Source organism: Carcharodon carcharias, chromosome 15 (assembly GCF_017639515.1).
Source record: "Carcharodon carcharias isolate sCarCar2 chromosome 15, sCarCar2.pri, whole genome shotgun sequence".
Classification (NCBI taxonomy): Eukaryota; Metazoa; Chordata; class Chondrichthyes; order Lamniformes; family Lamnidae; genus Carcharodon; species Carcharodon carcharias.
In genome coordinates this window covers 105,244,308-105,269,885 of record NC_054481.1, presented here as the reverse complement: position 1 = coordinate 105,269,885, position 25,578 = coordinate 105,244,308, and the positions used below count along the sequence as shown (strand labels likewise).

At 40.7% G+C, this 25,578-nt stretch overlaps 2 protein-coding genes across 4 annotated transcripts in view; one reads left to right on the top strand and one right to left on the bottom strand.

The window, feature by feature from the left end:
* The window catches only part of zbtb17 (zinc finger and BTB domain containing 17), a 41,131-nt gene extending 38,781 nt beyond the window's left edge, over positions 1-2,350 (bottom strand). For both annotated transcript variants that reach the window (XR_005945257.1, XM_041205828.1), the window contains exon 1: positions 2,216-2,350. The gene's annotated coding sequence lies outside the window, so the exon portion shown is untranslated. The remainder of the gene's footprint in view (positions 1-2,215) is intronic.
* An 88-nt stretch (positions 2,351-2,438) lies between these two features.
* On the top strand, positions 2,439-25,578 carry szrd1 (SUZ RNA binding domain containing 1). Of its 2 annotated transcripts, XM_041205830.1 has the most exons (5): positions 2,439-2,645; positions 7,944-7,993; positions 14,550-14,798; positions 17,751-17,819; positions 18,099-25,578. In XM_041205830.1, exons 1-4 carry the CDS (start codon positions 2,454-2,456, stop codon positions 17,779-17,781), a joined length of 522 nt encoding a protein of 173 aa, XP_041061764.1. In that variant the 5' UTR covers positions 2,439-2,453; the 3' UTR covers positions 17,782-17,819; positions 18,099-25,578. The 2 variants fall into 2 exon arrangements, with proteins under 2 accessions (XP_041061764.1, XP_041061763.1); XM_041205829.1 differs by lacking the exon at positions 17,751-17,819.

Below are 25,578 nucleotides of genomic sequence, written 5' to 3'. Positions count from 1 at the left end.
TGGTAGCGTGAGTGTCATACTACAGCTTTGCACAGCAGAAATGGGAATTTCAGACACTGATTGGTAGATCCAAGAGTATCTGTTTCTACTATTGACTCATATCGGGATCTGATGTCAACTTCAACCTAAACAAAGCACTTATAGCACTCAGGAATAACAATGAATGCTTGGAATAGTCGCTTTCCAGTGTTAAAACTTTTCACAATACTGAACAGGGCCTTAAAGTAAATGGTGCTGTTTTAAGTAGCCTGTTTCAAGTTTCTAAAATATTAAAATCACACTAAAAATTCATTTCCCATTTGCTTTTGTAAGTCAATATAGGTCTGATATTACAGAGATTTTCAATGCGTTTTCATCAGCAACAAACATCATAGCTCGAGCCTCTGCCCCACTCTAGTTCAGACCTTGGCAAAAAGCAGAATCCCTTACTTTTTAAAAATTCTTTCATGCGATGTGGCTAGCCCAGCATTTATTGCCAATCGCTAATTACCCTTCAGAAGGTGGTGGTGAGCTGCCTTCTTTAACAGCTACAGTCCATGCAGTTTATGTATACCCACAGTGCTGTTAGGAAGGAAGTTCCAGGATTGTGACCCAGTGACAGTGAAGGAATGGCAATATAGTTCAAAGTTGGGATGATTTGTGACTTAGAGGGGAACTTGCAAGTGGTGGTGTTCCATGCGCCTGGTGCCCTTGTCCTTCTTGTGGGTTTGGAAGGTGTTGTTGAAGGAGGCTTGGTGAGTTGCTGCAGTGCACCCTATAGATGGTACACACTACTGCCACTGTGCATCAGTGAGGGAGTGAATGTTGAAGTTGGTGGATGGGTTGCCAATCAACCAGGCTGCTGAGCTACTCCCAGCCTCTGACCTGCTCTTGTAGCCACAGCATTTATATGGTTAGTCCAGTTCAGTTTCTGGTCAATGCCATCCCTCAAGATGTGGATAGTGGGGGATTAAGTGATGATAATGCCATTGAATGTCAAGGGGAGACAGTTAGATTCTCTCTTGTTGGAAATGGTTATTGCTTGGCACTTGCATGTAACTTTCCACTTATCTGACCAAACCTGAATGTTGGCCAGGTCTTGCTGCATATGGATATAGACTGCTTCAGTGTCTGAGGAGTCACGAATGGTACTGGACATTGTACAATCATCAGCAAACATCTCCACTTCTGACCTTATGGTGGAGGGAAGGTCATTGACAAAGCAGCTGAAGATAGTTGGGCCTAGGACAATACCCTGAGGAATACTTGTAGTGATGTCCTGGGACTGGGATGATTGATCTCCAACAACCACAACCTACTGTTGACAATAAGACATTTTATCTCAATGCCAAACACTAATCTGCAGTCCAGGAAAACTGTTGTGGCCAAGAACATCTTCGTCTATTCTCTGTTGTGGACTCTGATGGACAAAGATTTTCCTCATTACGTTTCATGTCATGTTGGAGATGGCAGTTTATTGAGTCATAGAGTTATGTAGCGCAGAAACAGGCCCTTCAGCCCATCGTGTCCATGCCAGCCTTCAAGCACTATCTATTCTAATCCCAGTTTCTTCTGAACCACTTCTAATTAAACATTCAAGATTTCATAACATATTTGTTATCACAATACTGATGGTCCTGAATTTAGCAGATCAAAGATCAGCATCTTCAAATGTTTTGCTTCCTCTCCTCGTCTGCCTGTTATTACCCCTCTCTCTCCACATGCATGTCTATTAATTACATCTATCATTCTCTCTCCCCTCGTGTTTAATTGTCCCTATGTTCTGGTATCTCCCTGTAGATGACCCTTCTCTCTGTCCCTGCTCGCCCCACCCTTGTGCCTGTCTGTTTACCGAACTTTATCTAAATATTTCCCTATTTATTGACACTCTGCCCTGGCATTTCCTTATTCGTTGCCCCCACCCCTGGTATCTCTGATTATTGATCATCTGCTCTTTCGTTCCTGCACAGGTAACCTGGTATCCCTCCATTATTACCCCTCTGTTTATTGGCCGTCTATCAATTGATCAGTGTATTGGCGTCTCTGGGCTCCATTAACCCTCTCTGTATCTATTGATCCATGCATTGTTTGAGCGCGCCTGGCGGACCCTGCCTCATCTCCATGATGGCGGCGGGAGGCGAGTCCGCGGCCTCCTACTCCTCTGCCTCAGAGCGCCCTTTCCTTCAGTCACTTTCTCAGGCGCGCTGCCAGTTCCCCACTCCAATCTAAGCCTCACCTTTCTCGCCCCACGGGCTGTTGCTGGGTCCCGGCTCGATTTCCCCGCCCTTTCTTGGGCCTGCTATCGAGGTTTGTCGCGCTCGCCGTGCTGCTGCTTCGGGCTAGCTGGGCCCTGCCGCCGCCATCTTTTCACTCTCAGATCGATTGCTATAGCCGGGGCTTCCCGCAGCCACCAGGGCGCATGCGCCTGAGCCGGCACGCTCAAAGGACTGAATTGGAACTGAGCAGCATTGCGCATGCGTGACTCGGTTGTCTATCGGCACTTTGGTGCCGTGTCGAGCGCCTGCGCATTTCTGGCTGGAGGCGTGTTGCGCCTGCGTTCAGAGTATTTGACGCGTGCGCCGTGCGTTCGGGGGCGAGTGAGCCGAGAAGCTAAAATGGAAGATGAGGAAATCGCGGATAATTGGGAGGAAGCGGCCGATAGTGGGGTAAGGAGCGGCGGATGAAGCCACGGTGAGGCTGGGGCTTCTTCAAAACAGGCCTCGTGGTTTGTCGACGTGGTTAAATAGTTTTCTCAAGGCCTGAGAGTTAAGTAGGAGCGGAGTGTGCAACAGTTAAAGGGTCCCAGTGAGTGTCGGCCACAAGTGTGGGGTTAGGCAGCAAGGGGAGCGGCATGTGAGAGAGAGGAGGTGGGGGCAATAGAGCAGGGCAAGGCCTAGGTCTGCAATAGCTTAGAACAACCACACTCCACTAGCTAATCAGTGCCGGCAGCAGGAGGGAGACTAAATATCGTAACATGACCAGAAAAGGCATTGGGAACGAGTGATGCGGATTCCAGAGCGACAGAGGTAATGTATCCACTGCAAGGGGAGGCGCGGTCTTTGCCAACTCCCAGAAGTGGGGAGGCTGATCTCCTACGTCTCTCTCTCGGGAAAACGCGAGGGGATAATGTTGATGACTTTTCTAATGAAAATAATTGGAAAGGGAATAAGTGCTTCTCAGAATAAATTAATGCAGAGTTTAGTTTTTGGAAGGCAGTGGGGTTTGGGGTATTGTTTAAATCGGGTTATAGTGGAACAATCTGTGGCATTCACTTGATTGAAGTATTCTCGGTTGTCTGGATTCCAAACTAAAGGCCTCTCGAGAAGTTTATTTTACCTTTACCCCTCAACGTTATTTATCGATTAAGTTTTCTAGCACGGTTTTTCAAATGGAGCAATAATTATTTTTCTGCAGTAGGAAGAGAGTACAAAAATGCCTTATTTGTAAGCACCTTTGAAAAGAAATCAATGTATGCAGCCCATTCTTCAACGTCCCAGAAACTTAATTATTGCGATCATGCATTTTCAGAATTCTGCCCAGCAACCTACAGAAGATGTCAGTACTTTAGATAAGTTGTGCCATAAAGTTGCAGTGTCCTAGGAATTGAGCTGCTTCGTTTGTAACATCGGATATGGGATTATCTACTTTGGTGTAATTTACACCATTGTCAATAGTCATGTTGCATGAAGTTTATGATCCAGTGCAGCTGAGTTTCAAAAACCCCTAGTTGAAGGGGCAGGCTGCAGGCCTGCGTTTACATGTTGATCAAAGCTTATACATTCATAAATGACCTGTTTTGAAAATATACTGAATTTTTTAATTATCCGTCACCTCTCATAAGAAAAGCAGAGTTTTCTTGTTTACAGGAAGGTAACTAAACTGAGAAATTCACCAGCGTCTTAGACGTAGATTTAAATTCTCACTACTCTATCCTGACATGGGCAAAATATAGATTTTTTTTAAACAACATTTAAGGTGGTCACGCAACTAATTCTAAGTCTTAATAAAGCTTAGAGTATTGTGTGGTAGCCTCAATTATTTGAAAGTTATAAACTTGTTCTGGGAGCCTTATCTGAAGCAGCATTAAGAGCTCACATAGCGGAATCGTTTTCTAGTACAGGGCCTCCTTTGAAATCCCTCACGTCAGGATGTGTTAGCAGTCAGGTCCAGAGAATGTTATGGAAGGCCCATTTAGTGCTATCAGTGGCCAATGCTCTTTTTGAATTGAGAAGCCCAGATTAAGGATAACGGTTCATAGTGTAGAGCACCCTCAAGGCTAGAAACAATAAAAAGAGAAAGTCAGGGAGGTGCAAAGTTCCAAGGTTATAAGTCCCTCAAAGAAAATGTTTGTGCTAAATATGGCTGATTGTGTTATAATGTGCAATGTCACATTGATTATTCATGAGTATTTTCACAGATAAAAAAGAGGGCAATATAATTCGCCAAAAAGATCAGCTAGGATGTGACAGCTGATACTTCTCTCCTAACAGCAATAATGGTGCCCCAGTTACAAAGCTTGGTGCTAATGGTAGTATGTGTTCACCTTCAGTGATCTTGCCAGCAAGATCTCTGTAGATCTGCCAGCTTTAGAATCAACACAGAGCCTTCTTGATTAAATGCACTCCTGAGATTGCTCTGTATGGGTTTTAATGTTGGCAGGTTCACTGAGAATGGTATTGTAAGCACTGCTAACGTGACTATATGCTGCCTTTAAAATTATCCCTGTAGTGGGGAGGAGAATCAAAGTTGGTTTAAAAGAATGGTTTTGACTGGGTGTCTGATAGTTGGTGGTGCTGCTGAGTGCATTAGGAAGTGGAGCTACATAATTAGCTGTTGCTGCAGGGAATCTTTCCAGGAGCTAAGGTCTGTTGGCATGATCTGAGGCATGTGGATAGGTAAGACCGTGCCAAAGCAGTTTACTTTATTTTCGACATTCTTGATTATCTGCTAGAATGTTCCGTTCATTACAGCTGATAATTGAGGTTCCACCACAGACATAACAAGGTCAGTACAAAGAGAATGTGGCAGCATGGTTTCCTCCTCGGTAATTGTATATGCAAGATATCCAGTTGTATTATTATTTCTTGTATCTGGACTATCCAGCACTGTGTTACCTGGACTCTGGGAGGTTGATTGTCAGTTACATTGCACTCCCTGGGCTTCTGGAGAAGACGGCAGCTGGTTGTAAAATAATAACTGTGAATATTGGAAATAAAAACAGAAAAATCTGGAAAAACTCAGCAAGTCTAAATGCATCTGTGGAGAGAGAAATTGAGTTAACATTTTGAGTCTGTATGACCCTTCTTTGGAAATACTGTAAATACTCTGGATCGATAGACAGCTTTCAAGTTTTCACTCCTGTAACAGTAAATGCTCTTCTCTCTAGAGATACTGATTGACTTGCTCAGTGATTCCATTATTTTCTCTTTTTTGCTTTGACTTCCAGTGGCTACACTATTTTTCCACTTTCATTTTTAAAAAGTTCCTGATTACCCTACAAGCATCAAAAGTTCAAAGTGCTGACTGTAAAGTCATCCATTAAAATAAGGAAATGTTGCAATGGGGCAAGAGAAAAATGTTTGTAGCTAGAGGTAAAAAGATAGTTGCCTATTGGACTACAAAGTTCTCCAATCTGGTCCATGCATGTGTGGGAATTGTTATGGGAGCAATATTCTATTCTTGGGCTTTGTAGAATTAAAAGGCTTGCAACAACTCGCTATCACACCTTTTGGTTATCTGAAAGTGCTTTTCGTTCACTTCTTGAGTGCAGTGACTGTCATGTCTGCATGCATGCCAGCTATTTTCCACAAACAGCAATTGAATGAATAAACGGTTAATCTGCTTTTGGTAGTGTTGGTTGAGGGAATGATCTTGGCCAGGGCACAGAGCTTGCTACTGTTTAACTAGTGCCATGGTTTTATGTTTTCACTGAAGGACAGCACCTCAAACAGTGTCGACACAGCAGTGAAAGAGAAGCTGCAATGTCAATATTAGATGTGCTCAAGTTCTGGAGTGGGACTCGAACCTACAACCTTCTGAATTTGTGGCAAGTGCACCAGTTGAACCAAGCTGACACTAAAGAGCTATTGAAAACAAGAGTCTGGCATGAAAGTTGTGACCAAGCTTCTTGGAAGATGCTTTGGCAGAGGAGGTGATCGTAGAATGCAATCACCTAGTAACTGGCTGATTAGTTCATCAAGTTTGCCCTGATTAAAAATAGTAAACGCTGGAAGTGGTCAGGTCTCGTAGTGTCTGTACAGAGAGAAACAGGGTTAATGTTTCAGGTCATTGATCTTTCATCGCAACTGATGAACTGCTAGTTCTGATGAAAGGTTATTAGCTTGAAGCATTTACTCTTTATATCTGCACAGATGCTGCCAGACTTTCTGAGTATTTCCAGCATTTACACTTTATTTCCGATTTCCAGCATTCAGTATTTTTCTGCAATGCAGCCTAATTCTGCAATGGTTGTTTTTAAATATGAGTTACTATTTGGGGCTTGGCGAGGTAATGAGGCCTAGAGTATGAACAGATGAAAGTGGCTGTTAAACTTGCAAGAGATATGTAGAAACTGTGTCTTAAGAATTGAAACAAGCAAGATTTTTCTTCCTCCACTCCATCCCCCTGCCCCCCCTCAGAGGACACTGAGGAAATCGAGGTGTAGTGATTTAAGCACAGCACTGCAGGATAAATGGAGGCTGAATACTGAGGGCATGTGATCTGCAGGAAATGGAACGTAGTGTAGAATTAGCAGAAGAGTGAATAGGGTTGCATGGTGAGTGGGAGAGACAATGAGTGGGTGAAACTGGGTTAAAGCAAAGGAGAAAATTAACCTTCAACCACAACACATAGTGAAACCATTTTCGAAAATTCATACATGGGATGTGGGCATCACTGGCAAGGCTAGTAATTATTACCCATTCCTGGTTGCTGTTGGGAAGGTGGTGTTGAGTCACTCTCCTGCCTGGCCATTTCAAAAAGCAGTTCAGATGACCACATTACTGTGGGTCTGGCGTCACACATACTGTATGTAGGCCAGACCAGGTGAGAATAGTGGATTTCCTCCCCTAAAGGCAGTCTGGTAGTTACACGGTCACCATTATTGATACTAACTTTTGGGGGAATGGAGCTCATGTCTTGGACCATTAGCCCAGGCCTCCAGATTAGAAGTTCAGCAAAAGTACAACTGCACCCTGTACTACCAGATAGCATGAACACATGGTAGAAGTGGGTTCGGGAGGCAAGATATGGTTATTTGCATTGTGGGACTGTCCCCAGCAAGGGAAGGAAGCCTAAAAATTGCAATAAGATATATACTGTATGGTAAAAGTCATTAATGTTGATGCCTGGGTATTATCAGAGAGAGGGGTCCTCTCAACAGCGAGCTAGTTCAGAATAACTGGTTTTGGTTAGGACTGATTAATCTTTTTTTTATCACTACACGTTTAAATGTGGTGTTGTGAAGTGTGAATGCGTCTGCAGACAAACCTCTTTCTGGGGAGAGGAAGGATTGTCCCCTTCAGGATATCTTGCAGCGTTTTGCCAATCCTAGTGGTACAGCTGATGTTGCATCATCCTTGCTGCCCCAAGTTCCTTTCATTTTCTATTTTAAATTGACCATAAATCAAAAAGGCAGTGTGCTTTCTGTTGCAAGTGCCATACTTCTGAAACTCACCAAAGTAGGATTTAATTTCAATTAACACATGATTTGTGGTGCATTAAACTGGCGTTTGCCTATTCTGCTTTTTCTGATTTTAAAATCAGATCTTACTTTTGATTGCTTCCACCCTGCCATCGTATTTACTAGGCTGCTTAAAGTATTTGTAATCCAGCTAATCTACTTAGGTTGATCATTGCCTGGCTTTGTGTCCATCTCTGTATATGGCTTGGTGTTCAGGTGAATATTGTTTCAGAGGGGAGCTTTGTATGTACTTATGTGTTTGTTTGTGTTTCCTTTCTTACAGGAAATTGATCGACGACTGGAGGCAAAATTAAAGATCCAACAGAAGGAAAAGTAAGAACTATTTCTTTTCTTAAAAATCATTAAAATAGTTTGTTGTTGGCTCCCCCGATGACTCAATTGGTAAACATCCCACTCTGTAAAATTGAGGGAAGTCCCTAGTCATTGCTGCCACAACAAATTCAGGACTGAGAAATCGCCATTCAGCTTACCAAAGCTCATCCTTCTAATATCCCAGATCTCCCATCACAGCCAACTCTAATCTGAATGTGATGTTTGCCAGCCTTACCAGAAGATTATTCTAGCCATTTATCTGTCTTTGAGTAAAGATGTTCTTCCTAATTTTTGTTTTGCATTAATCTAGTTTAATGTCCTTGGGTTGTGCTTTCTTAATTTTTGAAGTGGTGGGTTTGCTTGTTCCCTTGTACTGGTTCCTATCTTTACATGAGCTAGAGATGTGAAAAATCAACCAGAGTTCAGATACCTGATTGCTATTAGTGACCTCTGCTGGAAATATTGCACATGTACCGTGCAAAAAGGACAGGATCAGACTTGGCTGTGGTGGTCTTCATGACTAGATATTTTACTTAAGCTTCCTGTTGAAACTCGCAGCAGAAGACTGATGTTGCCCATGGGAATGTAGCCCAGAATAAGCTGGTGCATACCAGAGAGGAGCAAGGAACATTAGGGAAAGGAAAATCTTTAAAAGACTATTGTAATTTTCTGAAGCTGGTGTCCTGAGGGAGCATTCTGATTCTGGTATTTGCAAATAATAATGTAAATGGAACAGCCTTAGAGTTGCTGCTTATTAAGAAGGAAGACACATTGTAGTTGCCATTGACCACATAACATGCAGGTGTCACACGATCCAGAGTTTTTAACTCCAGGGTTGAGTTGTAATGTAAGCAAGAGGTTCAGATGACACAGCTGACTATAGGTGAAGCTGGAGCATTTTGACTAACAGCCCTATAGTTACATTCAAAATGTTCCCAATTTCTGTTTGCATGGAAATTAAGTCCTGTTGATCTGTCACAGATTTTGCAAAGGGGCATAACCTTTTTCATCTTTTTTCTAATGTCATCAAGACAGTTAAATGAAAGAAGAGTGATAGTTCATAAACTAAACTAAATCTAGAGAGGATAAAACTGTGGGTTCAAGGAGATTGCATTAAGGAAGAGAGAGGAGACATGCCGGACAGCTAAAATGATCCTATTTTCAAAAAAGGAGGATAGAACAAATCCAGGGACTTATGGATCAGTTAGCGTAACATTGGTAGAAAAGTTGTTAGAATCTTTACTCAAGATGTAATAGAAAAAAATATAGAAACCGAAGCAGTAATAGCACAGATTTCAGAAAGGAAAGCCATGCTTGATCAACTTTATTGAATTCTTTGAAGAAGTAACAAAAAGTAGACAAAGCTAATGTGGTGGACTTCCAGTTGCCTTTGATAATGTACTGTATTGTATAGTTCTGCCCTCTTTGAAGTACTTGATACTGAGAATGGTGCACTTGATACCAAGAATGGTAGCAATCGACCAATAAGGGGAGTTAAGAATATGAGAACATAAGAAATAGGAGCAGGAGTCAATCATACTGCCCCTCGAGCCTTCTCCACTATTCCATAGGATCATGGCTGACCATCGGTCTTAACTCCACTTTCCTGCTCACTCTCCATATCCTTTGATTCCCGGGTGTTTAAACATCTTTCTGTCTCAACCTTAAATATATTCAGCAATGGAGTATCCATAACCCTCTGGAATAGAGAATTCCAAGCATTCACAACCTTTTGAGTGAAGAAATTTCTTCTCTTCTCAGGCCTAAATGATCGGCCCTTTACTCTGAGACAGTGTCCCCCATGTTCTAAACTCCCCAGCCAGAGGAAGCAAGCCCAGTGTGTACCCTGTTATGCCTCTTCAGAATTTTGTATGCTTCAATGAGATTACCTCTTTTTTTAATATCAACTTCTGACAGTATAGACCTAGTTTACTCTGCCTCTAATCATAGGACAACCCCCTCATCCCAGGAACCAATCTAGTGCCTCCAGTGAAAGTATATCCTTCCTTGAATATATGGACCACACTATACGTAGTACTCCAGGAGTACTGGAGTACTGCCCAGGTCTTACCAAAGTCCTGTACAATTGTAGCAAGACTTCTTTACTTGTCCTCCAACCTCCTTGCAATAAAGGCTGGTTTACACTTGAGGAAGTGGGCACGGCTGAAGGACTACAGGAACATAGGAAATAGGAGCAGGAATAGGCCATTTGGCTTCTCGATAGTGCACTATTCAACTAGATCGTGGCTGATTTTCTACCTCAGCCATTTTCCATAGGATATACTAGATGAGTACTTTGCATCTATCTTCATGAAGAAGATGTGGCTAAAGTCATGGTGAAAGACATGGCAGTTTGAGACGCTATGGCCAAAAATTGAAAAAGAGAAGGTATTAGGCTGGCTGCACTTAAGGTTGATAAGTCACCAGAACAGGATGAAATGCATCAAAGGATACTGAGGGAAGGAAGGGTGAAGATTGCAGGGTCACTAGCCATGATGTTCCAATCTTCCTTAGAGATAGGGGTGGTGCCAGAGGACTGGAGAATTCCAAATGCTGCACCCTTGTTCAAAAAAATTATGTAAGGGTAAGCCCAGCAACTGCAGGCCAGTCAGTTTAACCTCAGTGGTGGGAAAGGTTCTAGAAATGATAACCCAGGACAAAATTATTAGTTACTTGGACAAATGTGGATTTATTAAGGAAGATCATGGATTTTTTAAGGGCAAATCATATTAACTTTAGCTTTTCAATGAGGGTAACGTGGTTGATGTGGTGTGCATGGACATCCGATAGTTGTTGATAAATGGCCATATAAAGATTTGTCAGCAAAGTTGAACCTCATTGAATAAAAGGGACAGTGGCAGCATGGATGTGAAAGTTGACCGAGTGACAGGAAATAGAGAATAGTGGTGAGCGGGTGTTTTGTAAAATAGAACAAGGTATCTAATATTAGCAGCACTGCATTTCTTGATCTAAATTGATGACCTAGGCTTGGGTGTGTAGGGCACAATTTCAAAATTTGCAGATGATAAAACTTGGAAGTGTTAAGAACTTTGAGGAGGATAGTGATACAGTTCAAGAGGGCATCAAGGTAGAATGACGGATGTGTGGCAAACGACATTTAATGCAGAGAAGTGTGAAGTGACCCATTTTGTTGGGAAGGTCAAGGAGAGGGAGTATAAAAGGATACACATTCTAAAATGTGTGCAGAAGCAGAGGGATCTGGGGTTTTTCAATTTTTTAGGGTTGGCAGGTCAGATTGAGAAAGCAATTAATAAGGCATATGGAATCCTGAGCTTTATAAATAGAGACAGAATGTAAAAAAGCAGGGACGTGCCCAGAATTAGCCACACTACATCAGTTGAGGCCAAACCAGTACTTTAAGGTTCACTGTAAGTCTTCTGTCTAATTCTGGGCCCCATACTTAGGAAGAATATGAAGGCATTAGAGTGGGTGCAGAAAATATTTACTAGAATGGTTTTAAGGATGAGGGATTTCAGTTGGGTGAATATATTTGAGGAGCTGTTGTTCTCCTTTAGAGAAGAAAAGGTTTAGAGGAGATTTGATAGAGGTGTTCAAAATCATGAGAGCTAGGACAGAGTAGGGGGTGGAAGGGTTGCGATCTAGAGGATATTGACGTAAGGTGAATGGCAAAAGAACCAAAGGTGACATGAGGGAAGAACCTTTCTATGCAGCGAGCGATTAGGATCTGGAGTACACTGCCTGAGAGTGGTGAAGGCAGATTCAATCAAGGAAAAATTCTTTCAGGAAACAATTGTGATTATCTGTAAATAAATTTGCAGGTCCTCAAGACAAAGGTTGGGGCAGTGGGACTAGCTGAGTTGCTCTTGCAGAAAGTTGGCACAGAAACAGTGGGCTGAGTGATCTGTACTGTAACCATTCTGGCTTTTTTCCTTTTTTCCTGGCTTGTTGGTCATTGTGTCAGCAGTTGGAGTCTCTACATTTGGCTTCAGGGAATTGAGCTTGGGAGTGGGATGAGGAAAATCAGTCAGGGTTAGTGCTTTTAATCATTTATGTCATGATTCTCGCTGAATGTGTAGACCAGCATTGATGACAGGATTACGGTAGAATGAAATGGTTCTTATAATTGTGGCTTTTGATACTTGCATGTGAAGAATGATTGAGTTTGAGTGCTGCATCCCAGCACTTCTCACTGCCTTTTAAAGAAGGAAGTGGGGGGGGAAATCATTTGTTCACTCTGACTAATTCATAGGCAAGGTTGAGGCAAAAGGGCATCTTTATTTTTCCCAATTTGGCATTTAGGGAGTACTGTTTTCCATTATCTGGACCAACTTCTCCAGTCGATTCAACAGATTAATAAGGTACTTATCACCGTTGCTGTTGGTGGGATTTGCAGCAGGCAAATTGGCTGCTGATTTTATCCAATGTCTACGACACTTCAAAAGCAGTTGTGTGTTAAATTATTTTAAAAGCCTGAGGTGATGAAACTATGTAAGTGCAAGTACTTTTTGGAGGAGTGTGCTTATGTACTGAGTAACAGACTATGGATCTTGTGATACAAGGCATGTTGTGGACCTGGTATTGAGCAGCACACACATTAGCTTAGAAGAATTGCATTTTTTTGAACTGGTGTTGCAGTCAGTGATATGGGGAGGCAATAACGTGTGTACCCTTGCCATGCATTGTAAACTGAGTCAGACTCTCTTTCTGGTGGGTTGCGAAATGTATGGCAAAGCATACCAGCCATTGTATTGGCAATAGTTGAAAAATGGTAGTGGTAATAGACCTTCCAACCTCAGAACAATTGTGAGAATTGGGGAATTTTAAAGTTTTTTTTTAAAAGTCTATTTCAGAAATCAAAATTTGCTGGGGATTTCTAATCCTGCTTGTTATCCAATGATCAGTTCCACATCTATGAATGAGTACATTTTAAGCTCCTCTGTTTGGAGGAAAGCTTGCCAATATTGACAGACTCCTGTTCCCAGTTCCAAATGATAGTCTAAAAGAAAATAGTCCTGTACAACTGCAGAAAATTATTATTGGAACCTAGCAACAGAAGTAACATGCAGAAATCTGATAGGTGGACATAAATCTGAGGATCCTAGGTTGAAACTTTGTTCTATTAATGGAAAAGGAAAATCAAACTTAGCTATTTTTTCTGTGGGGAATTTGGTGGGACGAGGGAACAACCTGCTTAGTTTTGCTGCTAGACCTGCACATGAAGAATGCCCATTTTGCTGAGGTGGTGGAGGATCTTCATTACTCAGTTTAGCAGACTATGAATCTCCAGTAGCTTTAGAGGTGAGAGATTGGGCTGAGAAATTGAAAGGAAAAGATGTAGAACTCCTGTGTCCAAGGAACTGGATTGCTTTGTGCTGAACGTATTCGGGTAAATGCAGTGTAGTGAATTGAGGCAGGTAATCTCTTGTCCTTTTGGGGTAGAAGTGTGCAACTGCAGGTGTGAGTCACTGAATAGTGCCATCCAAATAAGGAGAGTGATCTACATAGCATATTGTATTACTGATCAAGGCAGTTATTTGCAGTGTGTTTCGCCCTTCAATCAGAAATATCTTAACTGATAGAACAGCCAGAATATCTGTACCTCTGATTTTGCCAGTAGTACAAGAAAAATTAAAAAGAATGTTGGGTTTCTGCAGCACAGAGAGCAATTAAACTTTGGTCTCACCCCTTGTTTCTGTAATGGAGCTTGTGCATTTAATCAAAAGGACATTGTTTCACCTATACAGCGTGAAATTCTCTATTTGGTGATGTGACAGTCCTGTTCTTTATAAATGTGCATCATCTAAAGTACCATGAACTTGGCAATGGGAGCTCCTAAATTGCAAAATAAAACCTGTTCGTTCCACAGCAGCAAAGTATTTTTTCATCATAAAGTTTCACTAAAAAGTCTGTAACCAGTTGTAACAAGTGGTTCGATAATTTATGATTCCACTCCCTCCATCTCTGCTGCCTTACACTTAATGACTGCGACCAGTAATTAAGATATTTACTTTGGATAAGAGTTTCGGGTGGGGAGTGTAATTACTAAGGTTCACAAACTAATACAGTTTTGTGGGACAGGCAAGGTTGGGCAGTGTTTTTTTTCCTGTCTGTCATTGTTTATAACTGTGAAAATTGAGATTGGAGGTGTAGTAAATATGGTCTGGAAGCTGCCATTTCGCTTGGATTTTTGGAAGTCGGAACAGAGAGGTTACATTTCATTACTGATTAACAGGCTGAACGCAGACAGGAACCTTCTGAATCTGTGCCTCAACTGAGCCATTGAACAGACCTGCCTATTTTGTTATGGCAATTAAAAAAAAAATCAGTCCCTTTCTTTGTCAGACTAGCCTGACAAGAAGGGTGGGTGCACACTCTTGTAGGCAGTGCTATTGCACTACGTCAACACTTCATGACTCTGTGTTACTGCTGCCGTTCTTCCTCAGCACAGCTTTTATTCAAGTTCTGCCATAACCTTTCCTGGTCCATCTTTGTTGTATGCTTCTCATTTTTGTTTTAGCCGGGGTGGGGGGGGAGGGAGTGGCATTCCAGAAATGACATTCTTGTATTTAAACAGGAAATCAAAGCTGGCACCTAAAGTTCCCATCGTCATACAGGATGATCTCCATCCAACACCCTGCACTCCACAGATCCGCATTCTAAAGAGACCGACGAGTAACGGGGTGGTCAGCACGCCGAACTCTGCTACAAGACCTCCTCCACAAGTCAAGTCACTGGCCCAGAGAGAAGCTGAATACGCAGAAGCACGGAAACGGATCCTGGGGAGTGCAAGTCCTGAAGAAGAAGATAAAACTAATACAGAGAGGTAAATGACAGGACAAAGGATTCTTTCATCTCCCAAAATTCCATTTTTGATCCATTTACAATAACTGACTCAAATTGAGAGTAGCAGCCATTTAGTCACTCACCAGGTACGAGTTTACCAATATAGTACTAAACTGCACCTGCTGTAATTGATTCAGTGGCAGTTGTTGGTGATTATGCTATCCTATTTACACCTCCTCCAGACTATTTTTTTCATTTAATTGTCCCATTACCTTTTGCCTTGTACCATCATCCCTTTTGACATTTAATCTCTTCTACCTTCCCTCCTGTTCTCCCTGTCCTATCATCATCTAACCCTGTCTTTGTACTCGCTTAAAAGCAGTTAGAACTCTTGACTTTTTCCAGTTCTGAAGGAAGGTAATTAACCTAAGACTTTAACTCCGTTTCTATCTTTCTCCACAGTTGCTACCTGATCACTGAGTTGTTTCCAATATTTTCTGTTTTTATTTCAGCTTTCCAGCATCTGCAGTATCTTGCTTTTGTATTAGTAGGTAATTCATTGTCTTGTCTCAGAAATCCTGCAAGCATCCATATTTATCATCTTTTCATTTGAGCCTAGCACGTGACGTCTATTTAAAAACCCACCCTTGGGAGGGAATGTAATCAGGCTTACTGTTGAATCACTGGGAAATATTTTGAGGGAGAGCCTTCCCGTTTATGATCAGAGGTAACAAAAAGATTATGGCAAAGTCCTGTATGTGGTTGGTCAGTAAGTTGGTGAAGTCTACAGAGAGAGAGACCAATAAATTTCAGACAGGTTTCCTTTAAGATAGCTTTGTATGTTTTCTTATTTTGTTCAAGTACACAATCACATGATTTGTATATTGAACAGTACATGTATCTGAACTGAAGACCACCAATGGGAGTAACTGGTGCCATTGAATCACAAGAGGATAAGTAAAACTTGTAATAGTTCTCCCTTCTAATTGCTAGCCATTGACCTCTGCTAGAAAGTGCACATATATGAATACTGAGGGAGTACAAAATTAGATTCGCCTGTAATGCATCAGAGTCAAATTACTTGCCAGTATTTGCACTTCTGCTCATTCCAGGTATCTGATTTCTGGCAGTAATTTCTGGCCAGACTTTCATTGCATCCAAATTAGGTCATTTATGTACAGTGATGCCACTTGTTCCATCTCTAAGTAACTCAGTGGAGAACTATTTCCATCAATTTTAGCCAGTGGGACCTAATAATTTGCACAAAGGAACTGAGCAGTGGAATTCAAGGAGTTGTTTGTTTGGAACACTTGAGATACTTTACCTTAGTGACATTCATAGTTGGGATGAGAAGCTTGTTCCACTTGTTGCCATGTTGAGAATGGGGGTGAAGAAAAGTCCAGGTCCAATGAAAGGATTTATCATTTCAAATAACCTGTTGTTTCATGATTCACGAAAACATCCTAGCTCTTGGACACATCTAACCCTGGCCATTACTGCTGAAATTAGCAACAGAAGGAGTTTTAATTCATTTTAGGCTGTCACTTATTTTGAAGACATTGATTGGGACAAACCTGAGGGATCTTTTCTTCCAAGTGGCAAATTTCACCTCCATATTCGGATTTAGCTGAAGTTATAAGTGGTTTCAGTACATCTGTATCCATGTGTGTTGAAACAATGGATAAATATGCTAGTGTGACTGCAAGGGCCACATTCTAGTAAGTTTCTTTCAAGTTTTATTAGGTTGAGAAACCTTAATCACTATCTCCTGTTATTAATTACCTAATTTCAAAGCTTTAGAATGGACCAATTCCAACAGGTACATTTAGCAGGTTCATGTCGAATAACTAGCTTTGTACATTTAAGCTCCCCATCACATTTAATTGATGTTTTTGTACAGGTAGCACCAGAATTGCCTTGTTTGTAAATTAATTTTTAAAAATAGAAATTCCTTGTTTATAAATTAATTTAAAAAAATATTTTCCTTCCCTTCTCTCCTGAAGTCATGGACTTCTTGGGCCCATGAGCATGGGGGCCCTCTGGTACTTTGCTAAGTAGCTCAGTGAGCACTGAGTGACATCAGTGAGATGAATTGTTTACTTTAGACATTCTTAAGGACAAAAGCCCATGATAGATTTGGATAGCTTCTCCCTGTGATTTGAGAATTATGCCTGTCACAGGCAAACACTACTCCATCTTTTTATCCTAATGTTTTACGAGTCAGAAATGGGACACCAATTGTGGTGTGTAGAAGATCCTTGTGTTGACAGAACTCGGTCAGTTTATAAAGCTGTGTGAATTTCTTCTTTATGACACGTACACCCGAGTGTACTGCTTGCAAATGGAAACTGGCTAAACGATAAAGTAAATGCATCTTACATTATCGGCTTGCGTGCAGAAAATCTGTACCATGTTGAAAGTTGTTCTTCTAAGCCTAGAGATATATATTTAAATTGACAGCATACGGACAGGATGTTGTCTGTTTGTTTTCTATCAGATGGAGACCACAGTTGTGTGCTGCTAGATTAGAATCCTTTGGTATGTGATGGATAATGTGTCTCAATGAATAAGACCCTTCAAGATGGGTATATTTTTATTTATCCTCTTCTATCTGGGATAGGTTTGTACTTGGTATGATTTTCTTTTAAACCATCTTGTCAGCTAAATTTGATCTGTAGTGATCAGCTTATAATTTGCACCCTTTTCTCTAGTTATATGCCATTTTTGGAAAAAATGGTTGAAAAGATTTTGATAGCCCTGAAAACTCATTGCACTCATGCCAGTTTTCATGCATGCTTCAGGAGGTTGGCTGTGCTGATGTTCCATCAAAAGTGCCCCCTTTTTCAGGTTGTGTATTCTCTTTTACTGTAAAGTAAAAATTTCAAAAACATTTTCCTGTTCCTTAATTAGTAAAAAAGAAAGTTCCATATGGGAACTTTGTTGATTAGATTTTTGGGAGAAAGGCAAATGAAATGTCTTTCAACTCATCTAGATATCTAAGGTTGAACTGTGAAGTCAGTTGACATTCCGTGTGGACACACCAGTATTGGATGAAGTTCAGGTTGGACACTTCTTCATATAGTTATTTGTATATTGTGTATTGCTGTCACACTTTGTGTACAGGATCCATACCTGTTTGTGAACAGAACATACTTAATTCATTCAGGGACATAGCAATGTCTAACCCTCAATCCTTTTGGGATAAATATCATCTCTTAAATGTTGAAAATAGCACAATGGTCTACTCCTGGTTGTAACAGTATGTATAATCAAGAACTTGACATTCTCAACACTAGCCTGATATTATCTCCAGCAAAAGCTAATCATCTTTATTTTTCAGGCCAATCAGGATCACCCAGTTGGAGGAGACGAGGCAGCAGAGCTGTGTAATTCGACAGCCCCTGGGCCCTGATGGTACACAAGGCTTCAAACAGCGCAGATAAAACGTGGGCCAGCGAGCGCGCTTTGTAAAACAGAACTTTCCAGGACCGAGCGTGCAGTGTTGGACAGAGAGAACGGACTCAAGCAGAGGACCTGATCTGCTTCTCTTGCACTGTGATTCCCCCTTTGCTCCGCCCACTGTGACTTTTCTCTTTGCGCACTGTGACCCCTGCTCCGCCCACTGTGGTTGGCACACTGCTGTGAGCTCTCTAAGGAAACCGTGAAGGGGAGGTTTCTTGCAATCAGACTGGCCAAGAATACATTGTGTGCCATTTCTAACCAGAAATTTGCTCCAGCAATAATACTGTTTAAGAATGTTCGATAGTTTATCTTTTAATTTCAGAAAAGAGTTTGACTATGTATTAGTGATGGGTGCTGTTTGTCCTATTTCAGCCCACACTTCACAGGATTATTTTGGTTTCTTCCCATCTGACCCATTGCCACAAGATAGTCTTTTAAGAGTAATTATATTACTATGTGAAGTACATCGAAAAATCCATCAGAAATGCACCCATTTTAAGTTTGGCTCATCTTTAGCTATTTATTGTAGGCTGTATTTAAAATAAATGTTTTCAAAACATCTATCTGGAGAAAGAGGCCAAAAACATGAAATGATCCACAAAAGCAATGTGGAGCACAGACTTGGGCTGTTTGGCACAGCAGACCAAGGGGTACATAGCAGTTGTGTTCAGTAGTGCAAGTGGTCTGTTGTACAACCAATTCCTGTCCTCGCATCCATAGTAAGCGAGCAAGTCCATCAGTTACCAGAGAACTAGTTTGAGGGGGGGTGGGTGCGGCGGGGGTAGGAAAAGAGAGAAGCTCGGAATAGTGGCCGTGAATGTTGCTGTATCTCACCCACCTGAATATGGTTGGCTGCATTGGCCAAATCCCAGCTGATCACCAGGATTTATTTTTTATATCAAATACTAATACGGTGGTGTGATTTTAAAAATATGGCGTACCAGGGTAGCACTTAAGGTGCTAGCGGCATAATGCTGTGGTCACGTGATCTTATTCCAGCACTGCCTTATGCTCAAATTCACCAGCTATGCTTTGTGCATGATGGTTTTTTGGTATAAACTGCAGGATAGGTATAACTTGCAGTAGTAGAAAATCTCTTTGTAAAAGAGGAAGTTTCGGCAAAGGCCATGTCTGTAGTTAATGCTGCTCCCATTGTGAGTCAGTGCAGAGCAGTATTGCTTCAGAAACTGGGAAAGTTTTCAACGTGTTCTGTTTGGAACCTTTCCAGTTTTACGAAGGGGAGAAATAAGAGGAAGAGAGAAGGACAAGGAATAAATGTAATTTTTTTTTAAAAAAGGGAAATAAAATGGCTCCAATCAAATTATATGTTGCTTAGAGAAGCTGAAAGGTTTGAGGCTAAGTAGTGGAGCCTGAGATTTTGGTACTGTTTCTCGTCTCCCATCTGGTGGTTGTGTGCATTCTGTGCCCTGCTGTCTGACACTAAAGCGAGGTGTTGCAGTTACTGCCCATCACTAGTACATACTCATAGTATTTTTCAAGGCAATGCCTTTATTTTCTAGAATTTAAAAAGAAAAGCTGTTTCTAGGTCCATCTAATGTTAAAAGGGCACGTATGTAATTTCCTTGTGTGGCTCGCACATGAATCATCTGTCTTGTGTGTGCGCAAATGCGCATGTGTTTGTGTACGTGTGTATTCTGTATATGTCTGCCTGCGAACAAAATATTGCTTCTGTGTGGGGGGGCTGGGGTGGGATGGAGTGGAGATTAATTGATGAAGATTGGTAAATTTCAACCAGTGCTTGGAAAAAAAATATTAGCTGCCTCCCTCCTGTACAGCTGCTAGCACAGCCTCTCAATACTCTAGCCATCAAATTATTTGCCTGAGGTATAAAACCTGGCTGAATTGATTTGGACTGGGGTTGAATAGACTTCAAATGCTGTCCATGGTCATGATGAAAACTGTAAAATGTCAGACCCTAGAAGATTTTTAAACTTTTATAATGAATAATATTCAAAGTGCTTCCCCAGCAATTGTTAATGTAATCTTTTATTTTCCTGCATAGCTTGTTCCCAGGTTTGGGTTGTCAGTTATTTTCACACTACCTAGCATTTCACTTGATCAACAGACTGACACCAAACCTGACCTCTGGTGTTGATGAACTTGGTGCAACTGGAACAATTGCCTACGAATCTTCAGAATATACTTGTTCTGTAAATAATAAAATGCCTGACTCACTGCTGGTTGTTAGGATTATATACTGCATGATGTGGTATACACACAACCAGGAAGGTCATGGTTCTAATCTAATCTCAATCAGCCAGGCAGTGGTGGCTCTTACAAGTGGCTTCTGTGCCCCTGGGACAGGGAGGGGAAAATCTAGGCAGTTTTTTGTTCTACGTGGTTATTCAGTAACTATTAGGAACGGGCATAGACTCAGTTTTAATCCTGCTGTTTTACCTTTTTGATTCCCATCTTTCCTCCCTACTCCAGTCAAATAATCTACAGGTGCACATTGTTCTGCTCCCACATCACTTGGACAAGGTACTGTCTATCAAATTGTACCCAAGTCTGAGTTAAATGCCTTCAGGTGTGAAAAGGTGGAGACAGGAAATTTGAGATAATCACTGGATTGGGGGATTTATATTTCTACAAAAAGGCAAAGGTATAAACTATTTATGTACCTAAAAGCATAGTTGAGTTAATGGAGCAAGTAATTGTTTGTTTCCCAGTCAGAATTACAATCAGGCAACTAGTTTTTTTAAAAATCAAGCTTTTTTTTTTCTTGCAGTTATTGATTTCGAAGCCCTTGTGTCTAATGGTAAGCCAAAAAAAAACAGTTTACAAATAGAGCAAACGTAGTAGCTTACAGCTGAAGGCTGGCGCTGGTATGAATTGTGCAACATTCTGGTGTTTTGTGGGGTCTGTTGGACTTGAGCGTCATTGCCAAAGAGGCAAGGTGTTTGCAAACACATGGTATTGTGCGGACAGAATGAAATAAAGTAACAAAGTCAAAACTAGTCTTGTGCACAGGACTGTGGAAGAATTGCCATGTTCGGTTTGTTTGGACTGGAGGAATCAAAATGGGCTGGAAAAACATTGTACACTTTATCAGCAAAAGATAAATAATAACCATAGTTACTGAATAAAATCAGGATGCAACTTGGCACATTTGCAGGGAGGGCAATGATTGAAGACCAGTTTCAGCTCAGTAATAGGTCAGTGTCAATTGAGGATGGGATGCAGATTAAAAAGGTTGGGGTGGGTTGGGGAAATGGCCTAAGTAAAGCTAAGTGTGACTTCTGAATATGCTGAGATGTGAACCTTGTTACCTTTGCATGTTATGAAGTCTTTGTCAAAGTACATAGTCCTGAATGAAAATCTTTGATGAAATAAGTCTGCACAAAGATTGTGCTGCTGCATGAAATTCTTGACATTCTGATCTCACTAATCCAGAGACTACAGAATGATGGTGCTGCCTCCCCGCAGTAGAGCTAATACATGGCCCCTGCCGTTTTACTCTTCCAGGCAGCTTTGCTGAGAGCAGGCTTTTATGTTTGGAATTGTCACAAACCTGATAGAATTGCCAACATGTAGTGCCATCCAGAATTTCAGGAATCTTTAGAGAGTGTATATTAAAATCAGTGACATGAGCAATGTAAAGCAATATTGACAGTGATTGGACCATAGTACTGTTACTCGACCTGTTTGTATTCCTATTTGGCCAGTAAAGATTTTTTGGCAGCCAGTGGATAAAGGATAAATATCGAGCAATAATGGTTTGAGACTAGTATATTCACATGATAAATGAGTAGGGGATCAATTTTCAGAAACTGGTCTCTAATGTAGACTATCATTTCACTATGCCTGTTCACTGCCACAGATATCATAAAAAGCAAGCATGAAATTGTTGCAGAGTTGCAAAAATGGACCAGTTACTTTTCAAGCCTTGTGAAAAGCTCCAGTTCCATTGTGAGATCAGTTGCTGGATGGTGAATACATGAGGACAGCTGTATGCTCTATATTGTGTTCCAGGCCTTTGAGTTGTGGGGCTTTTTTTAGAAAAAAAATGTATCTTAATCAGGGCCACTTTCATGACTGAATAAGCTAAATTCTGTCTTTGGTTATGTCAGATTACTCAATTTTCAAACCAATTGTTTGGAGATCGCACTTTGTGCATTTGTTTTCATAAACAGTAAGCCAGTTACCTTCATATTAATTCCCATTGTGATTTACTTTAATCACCAGCTTGATCTGGGCTCTCAAACAGCTAGATATTGGTGATGTACCAGCACTCCAAGAAACTTGACTTTACTCTGGAAGTAGTTGGTTCAGGAGTTTCTTTCATTCTAAGAAAAGGGCAAGTTCAGAAGTAAATTTAGCAAAATGGCAAAATGAATTGAAAACGGACATTAAAATTCATCCTTAAAGTTGATTTAAAGGTTATTTGTATTAGTCTAAAGACAACTTTTTCATCTGAATTGTGTGAATCTGGTGTCGGAGCAGAAGACAGCTCTGCTTCAGTGGTTATAATGGAATGTGATACTTGTGAAATTTGTAATCTACTGGAAATACTTTGGGACCTTCAATGTCATAAATGTCCTTCTGCGATTGTCATTGACATTAGGAGCTTGAACAATACAATGTTTGTAAGTGACAGGTATGTAACTTAGTTGGAAGTTTCTTTTAAAGAACAGTAGAACTCCTTGGTCACATTGCAGCTTTTCACTTGTTTCCAAGTATCTTGTGAATTAAAAAAAAACAGTCCTATTTTAATGTATGGTAGAATGCAACTTGAAGGAATGAGTTACCCAGATTTGCTGAGGAAAATGTAGGTGGTTCCTAATTTAAATATAAAATGGCATTAATGTCCTTTTTCTACTACCCCTCACCGATGTTAGCAATCACCTTGACCCCAATGAGCTTGTTGTCCCATACTGCCAGTTGACCTCTCGAACTGAAGTATGAGGAGTTGTACTTCAACAGTATAATTTGCCATATCTTTTTAATTCTGCAAAGAATGTTGTAGACTGAAATTTGGACTTGTACAGAATTGGCTGTCAGTATTAACATTGCTACTGGGCTACAACATAACAAGTACAAGGCAAAATGGTTAATGAAAGAGTACCACATCTTCCCTTGACAGAAAAATGGCTTGACCGGATGACTGTTGAATGTAAAGAGAGGATTTGTAGACCTTTTCAAACATTCTGGTTGTCACTGTGGCAGCAGGTCATGTAGATAATACCTTCTCCACACTTGATGTGTTTGAGTTCAGTTAGTAAGCAATAGTAATAAAGGGTCATGATTTCCATTACACTGTAGTTTGTGTATCTTGCTATGTGGAGAAACCAGCCTAGTATCTGAGACTTGGAATTGTTGGGTTCTTGACGTGCTGGATTCCTAGTATAAATGTATTCAGTTTTATCTGAACTGTGACACATGCCACTTATATGTAACCTGTAAGAGCAAAGGGTAACTTGCCAGGAAGCCTCACATCAATCAAGTAAACATCCTGAGAACCATTTGAGGTGTTGTGTAGAATGCACTTTTATGCCTGAGTACTGAACTGTACTGTACTCCTGACTTGGCAGGTGAGGAGGGAACAAAGGGAATGGAGGTGGGGGGGAGACAGCAAAACAAAAAATGAAAACATTTACAAACTAGTCTGATACATAAATTTAGACCATTGAACAATTCTAGAGTTTTGCAGAGAGGCTTGAGTTATGATGTACAAAATAGCTCCTGTGCGCAATTCCTTAGGGTTTATACTATTGGCTTAGCGCAATCAATGTTTGGTCTTAATTTGAGAGTAAGTACATGAACTAAATTTTTTAATGTTCTAAATCTGTCTCATTAAACATTGGTTTCCCTGATGTAATGCTGTGTGGTGGTTCTTTAAAGTTGTGTGTAGGCCAGCAAAAGGATGAAGGATGTATGTCAAGCCAGTAATGTTCACAAATGGCATTTATGCTTATTGCTATGCTTGTATAATGAGGATTACGCTGGGAATATGCTGCTTTATTGCTATCGATGCAGTTTATTTTTCAAAACTTTAGCAAAATATCGCCCTTCTGTGAGCACTGATTTTCCCCCAATTCCCCTTTGAAGATTTCCAAGTCAGTCCAGCTGCTACTTCTGGGAACATGCCGCATCTTGGGGTTGCCCTGATTCAGAAGGAAGAGTTAGGAACCAGGCTTGGTTTACATGGATTTGTGGTTTGATTATTAAGTTTGCACCTTAGTTATAAATGCAGACAAAGTTTTTTTTGTTTATGTCTGCTGCAGCTTTCACCTGACCTATTGTATGTGGCATATATAGATTTTTACAAAAAAAAACTACTGTCCATTCATTAGGACTTTATTTTTGAGGGTTTCATTGTTTTGGTGACTACACATGAATGGTTATGCTACATACTTGCGGTTGCAAATCAGTGCTTTGAAAAGATGCTGTCATTGCACTTCATTGAGACAGTTGCATATTGCAGGAGCTTGAGGTACTTCACTTGGATCCGGAGACTTATTGAACCCCTCAACTTATTTCATTTATAAACTGTGCAGTATAGTTTGGGGCTTCTTAAAGGGCATAATTCCTCTGGAAAAAAAATGTTTGACACATTGGTTTATTTGGGTATATGATGCAATGACATTTTATCCATCAGTGACCTTGTTCCAACAAAAATTGGATGTCTCATTAAATCTTGGGAAATGACAATTGGTCAGTTGGCATCTGAAAGAGAGGGATCTGGAAATGTTTTAAGTGGGGCACTTGATTAGGATGACTATTCTGTCCCCAAACAAAAGCAGTTTCTTGGAGTACTTTATAAAGAAACTGCCCCATTACGCTTGCAGAATTACTCTGAAATTGTCCATCAGGTTCTTGCATGCTGTTGCACTCAAGTCAATGGAAGTGGTATGCACTTGTGTGCCATATGGTTAGTGATGTAAACAATTGCTAGACACCAGTCACATGATCTAAAGTAAATTTTTGCTTAATTGTGTTGACTAGCAGGTTATTGTCTGGTAAGATGTCTATCACTGTATTTTGTCTTTATTTACTGGCAATGTACACAATGTAACGTTTGTGGGATTCAGTGTTAACAGCTGCTGTTTGGTTGAATTTATTATGGTCCTTCCTATTTGCATGAAGGCTGGGAAAGATGTGCAAATATTGTTTTTAATTGCCTGTTTAACATCTTTATCAACAAATAGATGCTTTGGCTATTGTCCTTTTTAATTTTATATTTTATCCTGCAAGATCATCTGGACCCCTTGAAGCAGCATTTTCTTACAGCGTTCAGGAAAGTTCTGGTCTGTGAGTGCTGGACATAATCTGTACAACTTCTGTTTATAACTGACTGGCAAAGTTAACTATATTTTGAGTAAAATTTTCTAAGATTA

Bases quoted from the DNA above. Each gene is read 5' to 3' on its own strand.
- szrd1 (XM_041205829.1), top strand. From the start codon at position 2,454: ATGCGTGACTCGGTTGTCTATCGGCACTTTGGTGCCGTGTCGAGCGCC. The intron at 2,646-7,943 runs GTAAGGAGCGGC...CCTTTCTTACAG, and splicing joins AGGAAGCGGCCGATAGTGGG to GAAATTGATCGACGACTGGA. The intron at 14,799-18,098 runs GTAAATGACAGG...TTTATTTTTCAG, and splicing joins GATAAAACTAATACAGAGAG to GCCAATCAGGATCACCCAGT.